Here is a 16,812-nt window from a genome sequence, read left to right as displayed (position 1 = left end):
GCACAAATAGATATGGAATACAATAACATAACTGTAAAAATCTCAAATGTTATACAGAATTAGAATTATATGAAAAATTATAACTGGCCTCAGAATATTGATATGTTTTAATGCTACTAACAAAAGCATATTAAAAGTGGAGTTTGTTTTTCAATTGAAAGAATTAATATGTTACTTTATTTTTAAAACAAATTACAGCAGCATGTAAGCAACAGGAGTGACAGTATCTTAAAGAACATTGCCAAGCTACTTTTAATGGCTGTTATTAATTTTTGACATTAGCTATTTAAAAAGCCAAACCTAGCTCAAGGAAAGTGCCCAGACAAAATTTCTCCATTCAAATAACTGAAACATAAATGAAAAATTCAAAAAAGGCTAGAATGGTATATTTTAATTCAGTAAGGTGGTATGCTTTCCTCTCTATTTAAAATGAGCAAGAAGGAATGCCAGTGGTTAAATGGTAAAGTATTGCATTTCCACCATGTTGAAGAGATGCAGTGTGATTTACTTCTATGGAATTGTGATGTTTCTACTGGAATAGCCATGTGATGTTTTTTTTACTTCACTCTCTGTTTTGCAGTTTTCTTCATTTTTCATGTGTAAGTGGTTCAGAAGGGAATCTTATTTTTTCCAGCTGAACTATCCTGTTCTCCAGACTGAAGGTTCAATAAACTGGGCAAGAAGTCCAGTTTACAGTATAGGCTTTTTTTCCATCTAGGAGACTCAAAAAATTCTTTAAGATCAAGCCCAGCTTGTTCAGTATTAAGGACTGTCATTATTCAGGAGCAGCAACACTTTGCAGCCATCAGTCCCATTTAAAACAAACCTGAAGAAAAGGGAATATGGAAGAAGCAGATATGAACTGGCAGGTTTGGCTGTTCCTACGTTGAGAACAAGGTTCCTACCTCTATCAAGAAAAGATATCTCCACTGTATGGGCAGTTAAATTTCTGTTAGTTAAATAATAATAAAAAACCTTTCAGTGTGATGTTATACTTGGGAGAGACAGAGCCCTCATCTCAGTATGGAGCTCAGTTGTCTGAGCAGCTCTGGAGCTGTCCTTTTGGTGATTGGTTCTCCAGCTGGTGACCTGTCAGTGCTAACCCAGCAGTGGTGTTTTGGAGAAGAGAGCTGGAGGCTGAGAAACTGTGGTCATTACTGTATTATCTTACAGTGAAAATATCCCATCCCAGTCTCCCCAAAAACTCCACTACACAGTTTTGTTTCTTGTAATACAAGTTCAGTTTAGGTTCCAGGTCTGCCGTGAACAGGACCTTTCCAGATATGGGTGCTTTAATTTGGGTGGATCAGTGAACAGCTAACAGGCTCTGCAGAGCTTTCTTGCCCCTAAATGAACGACCTACATATGAAAAATGAAGAAAATTGCAAAAAAGAGAGTAAAGTAAAAAAAAATTAATCATATGGCTATTCCAGTTGAAACATCACAATTCCGTAGACGTAAATCACGCTGCAACTCCTTAGCATTTGTATTTTGTTACAGAGTTCATGGAGGCACAATGTACATGTAGAGGAATTCATTCAGTAATTATGTCCTAAATTATCTTACTATTGGCCTAGAGTATAACATATGGAAGAAATACTTTTCAAGAGCAAGCTTAGAGTGTTTGGTTCTTGTTTCATGTTATCTTTAAAATTAAGACATTTTCTCAACTTTAAATATAAAACAAGACCTGATAAATGTAAATTTAATGTAAATATGTGGATGCTTTTGGGATGCCACTGTGATATTGTAGAAACCATGATTGTTAGTTCCTGGGAACTGAAATAATTCCTGGGAATTATTTAATCCTTGAATAAACATAGTATAGTACAACTAAAATGTATGTATAGATCTGTTGAAAATGTTTATCTACAATACTACTTCTAAAGACATTAGGTCTTCCCTGCACCCACTATCCATTCTTTTTCCTTTGGCCAGGCAGTATTTCCCTATTTCTTTTTAAAGAAATCATGTCCTCTGTGTAAAAAAAAAGGAGATTACAAAGATTTCCCAAGGATATGTGAGAGAAACTGCCAGCAGTCTCTAGCATTGGTGGAGTACTTAGCTCTGATGTTTCTGTCTTTGCATTGGTTTTCTCTGCATGCCTCTGGGACTTGGGAGTTAAAGGTATAAAAAACAATTCAACAAAAACATACACAACAGGAAGTTTTATTGTGCTATGGTTACATGGTTTAATTCTTCTTCCTAGTGGTCCAAGGAATTGGAAGATCTAATAAATTCCCATTAAGGTAAGAGAAGACGAAAAAGCTTTTAGTAATGTTGGTATTATTTTCGTGAAAGGCAGTGGCATTTAGTGAATATTAATTTAATTACACGTAAAAGATTTGAGCTTGTTTTACTACCTTGTCAGTTAAAGCTGTAGATCTCACAATTCTAAATAATCACTCTTATTATAGGAAAACTAATGGTGTTTGGAAGACATTGCGTTGCAATTACCATACATAATTCCAAGGGCTTAATTCTGTCTCCTCAGCCCAAGTTGTCAGAGGGAGTAGATCTGACAGGGATTGCAAACCTTGTGCTGTCCCCCTTCCGTGCCCTTGGGCTGGAAGCATGCAGATGCTTCCAGTATCTTCCATGGATGGCTAGTTCTGCTAAACTGTAGAACCTCCAGGAGTGCAATTAGGTCATCTAGATTTGCTGGTTTGTGTGCCCTCAGAGTGGTCAGCTAGGGTTAATCCTTAGTAAATAACTAAATAAATAAACACCTAAAACTAGTGCAAGACAAGATGCTGAGGACTGGGTGATATTGAGACCTTTGTAGCACAAAGCAGGATGTATGCTTGTTTTGCCTGTAATATAGGCTTTCTATTTAAATAGTTCCGTGAAGTTGTAAAATCCAGTTACCTGTCTGAGCTGAGTCTTTTCAGTAACGTGTGTGCTTTTGTAGACATACAGATGAAGTGGTGGGTTTCTAATGTACTCTGAATGCAGCAAGGTCTAAAAGTTCAGTTACCTTTATAGGTTACTGGTGGGGTGAGTATGCACTTTACAAGTTGTCAGTGTCCGCAAATATATGCGGGGAGCCTGATGGTTCATTTTAGGGATTTTAGAGTACAAAAGACACAGCGGGGGACAACTCAGTTTACTTAAACAAAAATGCACCTTTATTTAGTGCCAACAAATGCGATAGTGGAGAGAGAAAATAGAGAATAGTGAGAAAGATAAAGAGGGGAAGGAGATTATAGCTACCAACATGGAGGGACGAGTCCTTGAGGCCTAGAGATGCCCATAGATGCAATCTTCTCCAGTGGGGTGTACACGTAAGTGAGCAGGGTCTCCAGAGTTTTTATAGGTTGGTTAAGGTGGGGACCAAAGTGAGGGGCACAGAGCCAAGGCAGGAACAAGCTGCAAGCCGTACCTCTGGTATGGACAGACCAGTTTGGACAGGCAGCCCTGGCTCAGCCCACTGTGACCAGTCCCATTGTTCTTGCACTCCGTTCTCATGGAGATGCACACCAGTCCTCTGAGACTCGGCAAACGTTCCACCTCAGCCAGGCCAGGGGCTCCCTTCAGAGTTCGGGGTCCCAGTCCCCAACCATTGCAGACAGTTGTGAGGCATATCACATCCTTGGACAGACTCTGACACAGGTCTCTAAAGACTTACAAAGCAAGATTAACATCACTTCCCAGCAGCTAGCACTTCAATCTTATTTGAGACTACTGATGTGTCTTGGAAACATCCAGAAAATAACTGATTGCATCCCTCTGTCTCAGGGAAGCATGCCATCACTTGCACTTGTGCTAAGCCTGGCACCAAATTTCAGTAATTATTATAAATAATAGTAATGTAAGAAGAGTGCAACAGTAACCCGATGCTACTGAACTGTGGTACAGGCTCTTAAAATCAGAATAAACTTTAGTTGCTTTGTCAAAAGTAATTGAGTGGAACAGAGTAGAAGAGAATAGAATAGAATAGAATAGGATATAATAGAATTGGAAGGGTCCTACAGTGGTCATCTAGTTGAGAAATTCAGGGGTGACCAACAGTTACAGCACATTAATAAGGGCATTGTCCAAATTCCTCATAAATACTGACAGGCTTGGGACATTTGCAACCTTCCCAGGAAGCCTGTTTGACTATCCTCTTGGTAAAGAAACATCCTAAAGTTCAGTGTGAACCTCCTTTGATGCTATTCTGGACCATTCTGACACACCCTGGATCCTAGCAGGAAGAGATCAGCACCTCCATCTCCTTGTCCGCTCCTCAGGAAGCTGTAGGGAGCAATGAGGTTATCTGTTAGCCTGCTGTTCTCCTAGCCAAAGTGCTCAGTCCCACTTCACGAGCCATGCCTTCCAGGCTGTTTCCTGGCTTTGTTGGCCTCCTCTGGATGCATTCAAGGACCATCACATCCTTCTTAAATTGTGGTGCCCAGACCTGCACAGAGTACTCTAAATGAGGCTTACCAAAGCTGAGTATGACAAAATAACCACCTCCTTTTCTGGCTCGTTATGCAGTATTTGAGGTACTCTAGCATGATGTTTGGCCTCATGGCTGCCCAGATTCATGGCTGAGTCACACTTAGCTTAATATCAGCCAGCACCCACAGGTTCCTCTCTCCAGGGCCGCTCTCCAGCCACTTCACTCCTATTATACACTTGTGCCTAGTGTTACTTAATCCCCAGTGCAGAATCCAGTAATTCAACTTTTTAAATCTCATCCCATTAATCATACCCTTCTGATCTATCTAGATGCATCTGCAAGGCCTCTAGTCTCAGGAGGGTCAACAGCACCTCTCAGTTTGCTGTCATCAGCAAACATACTAATGGAGCACTTAAATCGTATATCCAGATTGTTGTTAAATATATTGAACGGAGCTAGTCCTAGGACTGAGCCCCAAGGAACAGTGCTGTAGACTGGCCACCAGGCAGATGTAACCCAGGTCACTACGACTGAGCTCACCTGTGCTGTGGAGATGTGCCACCTGAGCTGGAATTCCCTTTCAGAGAGAAGGCAGCATGAAAATTACTCTATTACTGATATACTTTCTTCAGTCTTAGACAAACCAATTCCTATTTAAGTTGTGATAAACTAAATTGATTTAGCTAAATGTTTTGGTATTTTTCTTACGCTAGACATAAGTTACTCTTCCCAAAATGAAGATATTGATGGACCACCCACACAGACTGGTGTTAATATCCTAGATCCAGTTTTCCCTGTTAGGCAAATTCATTTAAATTGTTGCTGTTCTCTATCAATATAAATATTTTCTTTGTAGTCTTCTTTCATATTTTCTCAAGTTTTTTGTTTTCTAATACTCTAAATATTCTTGGATTTTGAGAGTGACTTATTCCCAGTTCTCTTCAAGCCTTTACTGCTGAGCTCCTAAGTTTCCTGCATGTGTATTCTTATTGATGCAAATTAAGAAATCTGTGGGATTTTTTTAAGGTGAAAGTTTTCAAGGGTTCCTCCATCCTCCCCTTTGGTGATATCATTCAGTTCTATTTGGAAAACCAAGTTTATTTCATGAGGTCACTTTGAGTTTTACTTGAAATGACAGTATGCTCAATTGTCCCTCTTTTGCTCATCATTGAGGAACTTGAAACTAAATTATTAAGTATCTTACAAGATTTGCAGTGCACTAATAGGTCAAATTCCAAATGAGTTGGAGGAGCATTCTCCCAAAGACAAGGAGACTGAATGTTAGTTTGTAGGTGAGTGAAAATGAAGTTTGAAGTTAAAAATGAAGAATGAAAGCAGATATATTGATGACTCTGGAAAGGAAGATTTTTTTTTTCAAATTGTGAAGGCCATTTCACTTCAGTATTTATATGTCTGTTGTGTACTGAAGGGATGAGTAAAGAAGCATTTTTATTACATCACTGTGAAATTTGCAATTTTTCATGAATTGATTTTGTACCTTGAATGAGTTATTATCCTATGAAGTTACCATTTCCATCTTTTCTTTCTTCCACTTTTTGTTCTCATTTGACAGACCAGGAAAACTATTCCTGTTGTATAGTTTGATGCTGTGTCTAGTTGGTTTCTAGTTGTGTTTTACAGTACATTTCCTTAAGCAAACTAGATGGAATGGTTTTTAATAACCTTATAGCCATTTAATAATTTTTGTACTTGCTGTTTGAGGACAGTTTGGATATAGATTGATATAGAATTACCTAAAGTACTGCATATAAATTAAACATTAAAAAGGTAGATACAGCCAGACTAAGCAGCTCAGTTATAATCTTTGGTTATGCAGTTACTGCCTCAAGGATACTTCATCTACTTCATATCATATGTCCTTCTTTTGAAAGATGATCAGTGGGTTCAAGTAACATTTCAGCACAGAGGAAATTGCATAATTTATAGACTTTCCAAAATGAAAACCAGGAAACCAGTTTCATTAAATTAAGTCTTCCACTCCTTTTTTTTTCTTTTTTGCTTTTACAGATTGGAACATTGAAGGACTACTACCACTTCTACCATAGTAAAACAATTAAAAGGTCAGTTCTCTCAAGTAGAGGTACCCACAGCTTCATTTCAATGGAACCAAAGGTAAGAAAATCCATGCATGCATCTGAGGAAAAAGCCTTTGCATTTTTTATATGAAATACTATACTAGAGGACATTCACCTGAATGGCATATAGCATTTCAAGAATTATCCTATCTGTTTTCTAAGTTTCTACTTCTCATTAAAACAAAGTGAAGAAGATACCATGCTACTAAGTATGTGCTATTCTTGGAACATAAGGTCCACCATTATTCCTGGATGAGTATTTGAATTTTGATAATGCACTAATTAATGTGCTATGCAGATTCCTTCTGCGAAACAACCAGCTTTAAAAAGAAAAATGGGCAATGGAGAATGGTACAATGTTCAGAGGAAAGTTTCTCTTGCTTTTTTTCTTCCTTCTTCTGGACTTGGTCTGAGGGATTAAAAAGAGTACTCTTTTCTGTGATCCTTTTGGTAGTTTCACTGATCCTAATTTTAAGATCTGTGTGAAAAATTGTGCCATTTCTTTGTAGCATCTACTACAATAGGTACTGTCAACACAATTTAATTACTGGTTTCTAGTTAATTGTAATATCCTCTTGTATCCTACCTACAACACACTTTTGTTTGAATCCTTTAATTTCCATGATTAGTAGCTTATTCACTAACTGCAGAATTGGATTGCCTCTGGTTTTCTTTTAGAAAAAAAGTTTGGTGAAGATCCCATTAGCTTTTTTTATCCTGTTCATGCAATGCAGTCTTGCCAACAAGCCCCTGGGCCTCTGGTGTGGTAAAACAGAGTCAAGCTTTTTTAAATTATTGCATGATGAATGTTCTCTGTGAAGGATTTGTCAGGTTTTATTTAACAAATCACTTACCAGAAGTAAAAGTTACTGGTAAAAGAGTTTGAACACATTACAAATTGAGCATCATATAGGAGGAATACTTCTGCCATCTGGAATACTGTGTTTAGGTCTGAAGTTGCTCTTGAGGATGGGACAGGACTAGGAATGTACACAAAAAACTGTGTTCAGTCCTCTGTTGATAAGGCTGAACTGCTTAACCCTTTGAGAGCACCAGTATCTCTGCTGAGCAGTGTATACTGGGGGTTAGTATAAAAGCAATCAGGGTCCAAATCTCTGTTCCCATGAGTATTGAGACCCACCATTCAAACAATTAGCACTGCCTGTAGAATAGGCAAAAATGCAAAAGAAGGGAAAGTGTTCACATCTGCATCACTCTGTGCTCTTTCTGTATGCACAGAGGTGGAGCGATTAACACTCAAAAGCACAAGTTCATGTCCATGTACCACCATAAACTGAGGTGTTACACCCAGCCTCCATATACCCCCTCTGCAGGTGGTCCAGACTACTTTGGCCAGAATAGTGAGAGACTTTAAGGCAGAACATAGCAGAAAATCAAAATTATCATTTATTTATTATGCCATTTAGGTCTTGTCTCCAATCTGTGCTGCTGCTGGCATAGAATTTTTAAATTTCTGAACCATTGTTACATATCACTTCAATATTGAGAAGCTCTAGTGAGGGTTGTGCAAGGTACCCAACCCTGTTAATGATTCTGTACCCAAAGAGAAGTTGATGGTCTAATACCTAGGCCTGGAAAGAAGTGTTTATATGACAAGTTTGTACTTTGTGACGGCTTCACTGAACCTGGGGAACTCCCATGTGGCTGCAGACATGTCAGTAAAGCACAGGTAGCATAAAGACCACTTTGTCCTCGGTGTGTATAACATTTAATAACTATTAAAGCAGATGGCAATTTAATTACTCTATATACTGGTTCTTTTAAAACAAAAGGTTTAATATTAAATACAGCACATTGCATCGCTATGAGAATTTGAAAGGACCACATGCTACTATATTTATGAGTGGAATGGTGTCTAATGCCAGTGTTTGCTGCAGATTAGTCAGCGTGGGTATTTGGGAACACTGAGGTTTGTTTACTGCCCGAATAACTTAGTGGTAATTAACTTAATGCTGAAAAAGCTCTCCTGGTTATGTATACATGGAATTAATCTGTTCTGTGTTACTTCAGACATGGATCACAAACTTGCTGCTTTACAAAATTTTAGAGGATGGAATTCTGATTCAGTGGCAATTTGTTATGTAAATAGCCTGCATAAAATGGAAGAAAATATGAATTTTGTTATTTCTGAATTATTTTCACAGATAATGTTTGATTTCATTGTGTGAATGCACAATGAAAGATGGAGAACTAATAGAAAATCTTGTTATTGTGGATTTAATTTAATGAATTGCTTTGAAAATCTTTTGTTTGATTTTGTTCTTCTGGAAAAGCCTCTTGACACTGTTATAAACAATACTAATAGATGCAACAGAGAACATAATAACTGGGTGTGCCACTTAGTGCTGTGGTCTAGTTGACAAGATAGGGACTGATCAAAGGTTGGACTTGATGATCTTTGAGGTGTTTGTCATCCGTTTGTGATTCTATGATGAACTGAAGATATGTGGATTGCACATTTTGACACTTTCCCCAGCATTAGCCTGTATTGACCTCGTATCATCCGTATTTAGATGAAAGGGTAACAGATACGCAGTATAACACAGTTTTGTCAATTGTCTTCCACGTTCCATCCTCGCAATGCTATGTGTTGTCATTTAGTGAAGAAAAAGATAAAACAGTTTTAGGAAGGGACGCACAAGAAAGGCTGTAATTTCATTAACATAGATTGTAATGGAGAAAAATTGAAATATGGCTTTCTTTGCATCATCTTTCTCAGCCAGTGAATATATATGTGGTGTGTTGCATGTTCCAATAGGAAAACATAGAAGTCTGGGATGGAAAGAAGGCTGTAGATTTAAAGCAGAGCTCAAAGCCAACTGAATGAAATCTATTTACAGGGGTTTCTGGTCTCCCCAGCTGATGTGCTGTTTGTGGTTGGCCTTTGGCAGGGGTCAATGAGAGCACCATACCATGAATCAAGAGCTTTTTTTAGCTTCAGAGTTTGCTCTGCAAAGTTATTTTCATGATACTACAATGCATGAAACAATGGGAGTAGGAGCAAAAAAGAAGTGGGAAGATTTACAACATGAGTCTATAATTGAAAGGTATCATGAAACTTTAATTCAACTATTAAATAGTTGAGTGTATTGATGGTAGACCATCTGTTGAAACCAGATTATTACAGCATTTCCAGGGCTGAGAGGAAAGAGCTCAGGTATGCCTCTGGGTTTGCTACAGTGATGAAATGAAGAGTCACAAAGTGGGAAACATTGCAAGCAAAGATTAAACCTCAGTCGGAAGGCCAGCCTTTTCATCAATAAAAATGATAAAAGAAATCAGGTGGAGCTTTTCTATTTGTAAAGAGATTACAATTCCAATGAAATGTTAAAGTTGAAGTGTCTGTGCATGACAATAGTATGCGTAAATTAATTGGACGATGGCTGGAAAAACTATATTTTTATTCTGAACTGTTACATAAAATGAAGAGTTCTTAGTGAAGAGCTGTGATAATGAAATTTGTGACTCATATGGTAAAAAAAGTCTGACTTTGGAGCATTAGTGTTTCTTTATCAATCTCTACTAATATGGCTTCTCATATTTTTCTAATTTTAATGAATTCCAGGTAAGTTTATTTGGGGGTTGAATCTTGTTTGATGGGTCATAGAAACATAAAAATTACATAAGATTGAAACAGAAAGATTTACAGTCTCATTAAAATAAGAAGTAAGGCTACCTTTACTTAAGGAAAATACTCTGCTTGAGCACAATTTTTGCAGTAGTGTTGTGCCTTTGTCAACTCTACTCCAAGATCAGAATACCTCCGAAAACATTACTCCAGACAGTTGTATTTTACACAGCCTGATCTAACCACGCACAGAGTGTTGTGGTATGACAGAGGAGAAAGTCTTATCTTTGCCATATCAAGATGAACAGAACTCATGGTATCAGCATGTAAAATGCTGGCAAGCATATCTCTGATGACGCTAAATGATATGGGCTGTTTTCAGAGGATAGGAAAGAAATGTCCAAAGTCCTTATTACTGGTAGGGCAATTGTGCTCATGAAAGGGCAAAAGAGAGCAAAATTGTAGTAGCTGTGATTAACTGGGTTTTTTTAAGCCAGCGCCACAGACTTAAAGCTTAGAGAAATTAGATGAGAATGTTATTATGGGTAAGGTGATATTTAGTTGTTAAACCTTAGTGAACAAAAAGATTTTGTTAGACGTATAGGATAACACAACAGTTAAACAGTGGGACCAGGTAAGTTACTGATGTCTGCATGGTTAGCTGTAAAAAGTACAAGTGCACAGGGACCAAGAATCAAAAAGATGTTACTTGGTTGCAAAATAATAGGAACTGTCATGCTTCTTTTCATGTTCAGGGTTTGACTGGAGATTTAAGTTAGCTCTTAAATAATTCAGTATTTATCACTGTGATCCCTTTAATTAATTACCTGAAAAAGCTTTTACATGAGCAATCCTCACATCCTGAACTTAGTAAAAATTAAGAAAAGTTTTGCTATTTTCAAGGAGCCTGTTATTGGGTGAGTTAAAACATGAACTGGATCATAATGAATGAGAGGGAACAGCAGTATCTCTTTATGTCACCTGCCTCTGGAGTATAAGTTAGTTTCATGTAAGCATGAGCAAATAGTCCTACAAATCGGAATTTTTTTCAGGGGTTTTTGAAATATGAAGTTACTCTTCACTGATAAAGAATTCTAGTAGATCCTACCGGCATTAGTGTTATTCTAGCTGTTCATTGTGCTGTAAATTTTGTACAACTTGGTTGGTATTTTGTTTGCTTAATGGTAATTAAAACCTGTACTTATAAGGGTGAATGTCGTATTAGTTTTAGTTTAAACTGTATTCATCAGCAGCAGAAATCCCTAGGAAATATGTGTTGCCTCAGCAGGAATCAAGAATATGTTTTGCATGATGAAGCTGCATCACACTTATTTTCATTCATCACTCAGTAATGACTGTTCAGCAGTTCAGAATGCACCTAGACCTAGAATAATAAGGGGATAAATCCTAGTGAGTATAGCAATAAAGTAGCTACATTTTGTAGCAGGTTTTTCCCTTATCACAGAATTCTATAATAGTTCAAGTTAGAAGGAACTTTTTGAAAGTTTCTGGTCCAACCTGCCTGCAGTGAGCAGGTATCTCTTCAAATAGATTGGGTTGCACAGAACTCTGTCCTGACCTTGAATGTTTCCAGGGATGGGGGCACCTACCTGTCCACTCTAGACAACCTGGTCCAAGGTTTCACCACTCTCATTGTAAACAGTTTCTTCCTCATATTTAATCTCAATCAACCCTTTCAGCTGAAAACCATTTCTCCTTGTCCTGTAGCAACAAGACCTGCTAAAAAGTTCGTCCTCATCTTATTTGTCCCCTGCACGTACTAAAAAGCCTCAATAAGGTCTCCCTGGAGCCTTCTCTTCTTGAGGACAAGCAACCTCAGCTCGCTGAGGCCTTCCAAACAGAAGGGGTACTTCAGCCCACTAACCATTTTGTGGCGCTTCTCTGGACTCAATCCCAACAAGTCTTCCTGTATTGAGGACTCCAGAGTTAGATGCAGCGCTCCAGGTGGGTTCTGCACCAGGGCAGTACCTTCAATGCCCCACCCTTTTTTTCAAGTTTTTACAACATCACAGAAACTCAGTGCTGGACCAAAGTGTTGTTTCCTTCTCAAAATTAACTCTGGTCAAAATCCTGACCCTTCTCCTTGCTATCCTTAGGTTTTTCAGGTTCCTTGCTCATGTCTTTACTATCTTAAAAAAATAATGCTATGTAAATAGTTTAAGAATATAATCCTGCAAAATAATGTTTTCATTTTTTCCAGTGGATGGGAGAAGATGATTTAATTCCTTATTTACTGCATTAATTAGGAAGTGAGCCAGTTAAAACACCTCAACTGATCTCCAATTCTTTTCCAAAAGTTAACAATGAGATTGTCATTGCCAAGGAGTTCTGTAAATAACTTGGCAAGTGAAAAATGGGAATCTAATCTGATCTTTCTTTTTAATGTACTTGAAACTAGGTATATTGAGGGGACAAAGCTCTTTTGAGGCAGATGCCAACAACTGATGAAATCATGATGAAATTATGTGAAATCATGATGAAAGGGAAATCTCAGTGTAGGTAACTGAATACAGAAATATATTTCCAGAAAAACTTCTATATTCCCCAACAGTCAATATTTTCCTTTTCTAAAATTATATTACACTGAATTCCTACTGGTCATTTTTCTGTTTCTAGTAGAAAACATCAAAAGGTAATACTACTAGGAAGCTTCAATGACTGTTTTTTGTTTCTTTAGCTACAAACAGCAAATCAGCTATTGATTAGACATTAATAAATCTTTTGCTCTTCAGAAATCTGTCTCATTAGTGTTACAATTAACTTCATTAAATGTTTCTACCTGTTGTAAATAAAGAAATTAAGAGAAATAACCATTATATGACAACATTTGCTGACCAAAGAACAGATGCTTCCTCTTACAGAAGCAATGGTTTTGGCCAGAAGAGTAGAAAGGGAAGGCCATGTATATTCCTGTGGTATTGGCTTCTAAGTTTTAGATTACAGTCACCCAAGGTTTATCCTTGCCCTGACTTTGTATCCTCCGCAGACAACATCATTCTCTGTGCAGAAAAGGAACACCAAAATTTAGGTTGCTTTTCTTCACAATGAAGTGTTGGACCAGCTGTCAGATATCCCATTCCAGGACTCAACAGTGTTTAGGGATTGTGGTGGAGCTGTTGTTATGGTCTCTAGACTTCATGGTGAATGAGAAAGATTTTGACTGACTCTAAAGTGGCAGGCAAAGACTCAGCAATGCCTCACAGAAGTAACTAAAGCTTTCTGGATCAGGAATATTGGAAATTAGGCAGATTTCATTTGTTTCTTTAATGTATTTGGAGCCTTCTGGTTTTACAGAGGCAAAAGCAAAAGACCCCACATATATGCAATGACCTGGGCCTTTGCAAGGGACTCATGCTGTTAAGAAAAGAAAAAATATATAAATATTTTATTCTATTCTGAAAAATTCTATTCTAAATTTTGCAGACCAACATATGTCTTGAACATGATAAGTCTCAAAGATTTACAAACATTGTCTGGATTACAGCAGGATTGTAGCTTAGAACTGTTTAAACCATGGCAGATTTTTCTTTGGAGAAATCATATTCTTTAAACTCTCTGCACTTGGTGAATCTGAGGCTTGTGGCAATAGGACACCTTGGCATTTGTTTTCTGCTTTAAAAATTCATTCCAGGAAAAACGTGTTGAGCAGAGGTTAGGATCAGTGACAGTATTTTCAATATAGCCTAGATCTTGTTACAGAAGCTTGTTTTGGAACCTTCAAAAATATATAGAAATATTCTTTAGGAATAATTGAGGGGGAAACTCCCTTCAAGGCATACTTTCGCTGTGTGGCGAACAAATATTTCTGAAAGTTGGTGTTATACAATGCTACATTCACATAGTAAGATGAAAATTCTAAATGTAACATGGTCCTTCTAGGGTTTGGGGGCAAAGTGTAAAAGTCTGGTACTTTTCCCTTCACTGTAACTAGAGGAACCTCAACAACAACAAAAAATTTACATATCTTAGGAAATAAATGTAGGGTTCATATGTGATAATAGTTAGAATTTTCTTGTGCACACTGCTGGAGCCGCAGTGCTAATCCCAGCAACGGATAAATTCAGCAAAAACATCTTACTAGATGTAACTGCATTTAGCATTTGATATCTTCTTTTTATAAAATAAAAGTACTTAAGATACAGATAATTAGTTATCAATACCTCTTTTTGTTCCTTCCTTATATTCTGTGAGCATTAGAACAGTCCAGGATATCATAAATGCAAAGTTCTCTGTACATTAATGAAATTACAAAAACAAGGAGGAACAAAACTTTGTCTATCCGTTGCTTCATCAGAGGACATGTTAGGATCACAATCATGGAGTTTAAGTCTGGAGAAGTTATTTGAGCAGCATGCACTCCAGTATGGTACAGCACACTATGAGAGTCTTCAGCTGGCAACTGATTGGAGTAGGGACTAGCAGAAGTTGCAGATGATTTTGTTAAGAGTGCAAAAGGTATATGCAAGCCTGCAGAATAGCTAACTTTATTAGACATCGAATTGTGTCTTGGTTTTGATTGGAAGGGACCTTAAAAGTCACCTCATTTCAGCTCCAGTTTGGATATTTTCTAAAGTCTCTGCATTCTGGGATAAGGTTTTCTCTGCACTTCTCTGTCAGAATGCTTTCTTTCTTAATGGAACATCTGTCTGGTTTGCTCTCCCTTCGCAAGCTAGGAATGCTCATCCTCACTTAAAATGAGACCACTAATGGAGGGACCTACAATACATCTGTGAAGGCAGATCACACAGACTTGTGCAGCCTTATTTTGGAAGTGCAAATGCTATTTGAAAACAAACACATGAACAAGAAACACAAGGAAAATCTATTTGAAGCCTAGAAAGGAAAAGGATGTTACATTCCTCACACAATTCAGGAAGCACTAAAGGATTTTGCTCAGCCTTAATGATGGCAAAAGCACTTTAGGTAAATATATGTGCGAGAAACTTAAAGCCTTAATAAGAAATTTCATCATAGCAGTTATAAACATGTAATAGCAGAGGATTATAAGAAAACATAATCACAATCTTTAGTCCTTAGATGCTAGTAGGTGTTTATATTTGAGTTTCTTTACAGTTCCAGTAAAGTAGTACTTGCTCCTATGTTTTTTAGTGGCAAAGTGCATTTATAGGTGAATAATGATAGGACAACGAAATGTTTTTAAAAAACCAAGGAGAGCTGATCCCCTAATTTTTAATCTGCATTCTAAGAGCTTGATAGTGAAGACAGCAGCTCTGATGGCTGCAGTGGTCTTGTGTTTCACTAAGTGTGCTTAAGCTGTTGCTAAAGTCAGTTTGCATTGAGAGTATTAAGAAAGACAGCAAATTGGTGGTTTGGCTACTGGGCTGTAAAATTGCTGGATGTCAGAAAGCGTCAGAAGAGGAGGAACTGAAGAGATCCTAGTTTTGAACCATAGAAAGATGCAGCTTTCTGGAAGCAGCTGATCCTGCAAGGCCAAATGCCAAAATATCAGCAGGGAGAGAGGGAGAAATTGAAAGAAAACGCATTTTGGAAAGGCACATCTCAGAACTGACTGTATAGAAGTGTAATAGAAGAGCTTCTACACACCATTTTCCAAGGAGACCCAGCTTCCTCTGATGTTGGTGATATTGGTTGTATTGCAGGGCATTTATAGAAAAATGAATTAAAGTTCTTTTTTTCTCTCTCTTGCACTTGGAAAACATTCTGGCAGCAATGTACACTCCAGACATAATAGATCAAGTTTTTCATACATCTGAATTCCTGTGTTTGACAGGCAAGACCATCATGTTTAATTCCAGTGGTTGTTATCTCACCCAACTATTCTGAAAGGTGGGCAGCAAGAAATTGTGAGGCACATAGATAATTCGTCATTTCTGGGATTATTAACAAGTAATTGAAGGCAGGAAATGGGAGCTGAAAAGACATCCCCTCCAAAAAAACAAAGCAAAAAAACCTCCTCACTACCCAGCTTTTTGCCATCCTTTCTTTTAGGATAATTTTGAAAAGCCAATGTCACTGAAAAGCCACTCATCATCCTTGGCTGATCTGTTTTACTCTTACCAAATCCTTGCCAGGTTCAGAGGAAGTGCCAGGCAGCTGTGTCCTGTTTGCAGCTGTGCTGCTCAAATGTGTGCAGCCTTCATCATACGACTTTGCTCCTTCCTGCTTCTGACTCCCCACCTGCAAAAGGTGGACAAGTCTGGCAGTTGAATAAAAATTTCTTCAAGTGGTAAATGCACACCAAGTGCTATGTATTGTATTCTGTGGAATTGTATTTCCCTTGGTGTCACACATTGTATAACTCTCATCACCATTTTACTAGAATAAAACACTTATTCCAAATCCATATAATCCACTTAAAGCAGTTGTGTCCATTGGTGTGGTGACTATCACTTACATAACCTACGTTATTGTTTGACATTATTCTTCCCTTAAAAAAATTATTTTGAGGGAGAATAAATGCTGGCACTCTTATTGCTGCTGAAGTTATATATAAATACCTATAAAGGCGAGAATATTGGTTTAACTTTCCTTTTGTAAAGGATGCAGATTAAAAATTTCTTTTTAAGTAGCTTTACTAAACTGAGATTCAATTCACTGTTTCATCTGTAGCTGTTAGAACAACTTTGTGTTTATACATACATGTATGCACACACACACACTTTGTATTTATATATCCACACATTGTGTTTTATATATAACAACTTTGTGTTACAACAACTTTGTATAATGAAACTAGAATT

The 16,812-nt window shown here is 37.6% G+C and overlaps 1 protein-coding gene across 3 annotated transcripts in view; it reads left to right on the top strand.

Moving 5' to 3' along the window:
- PCSK5 (proprotein convertase subtilisin/kexin type 5) overlaps window positions 1-16,812 on the top strand; it is a 225,664-nt gene that overhangs the window by 16,939 nt on the left and 191,913 nt on the right. For all 3 annotated transcript variants that reach the window (XM_083884563.1, XM_083884562.1, XM_083884564.1), the window contains exon 2: window positions 6,413-6,517. In XM_083884563.1, the coding sequence (XP_083740689.1) occupies window positions 6,413-6,517 (105 nt within the window). The remainder of the gene's footprint in view (window positions 1-6,412; window positions 6,518-16,812) is intronic.

The sequence above is a fragment of the Zosterops lateralis genome (genome assembly GCF_965231275.1).
Source record: "Zosterops lateralis genome assembly, chromosome: Z".
In the NCBI taxonomy this organism is placed as follows: Eukaryota; Metazoa; Chordata; class Aves; order Passeriformes; family Zosteropidae; genus Zosterops; species Zosterops lateralis.
This window is presented reverse-complemented; position numbering and strand designations above follow the sequence as displayed.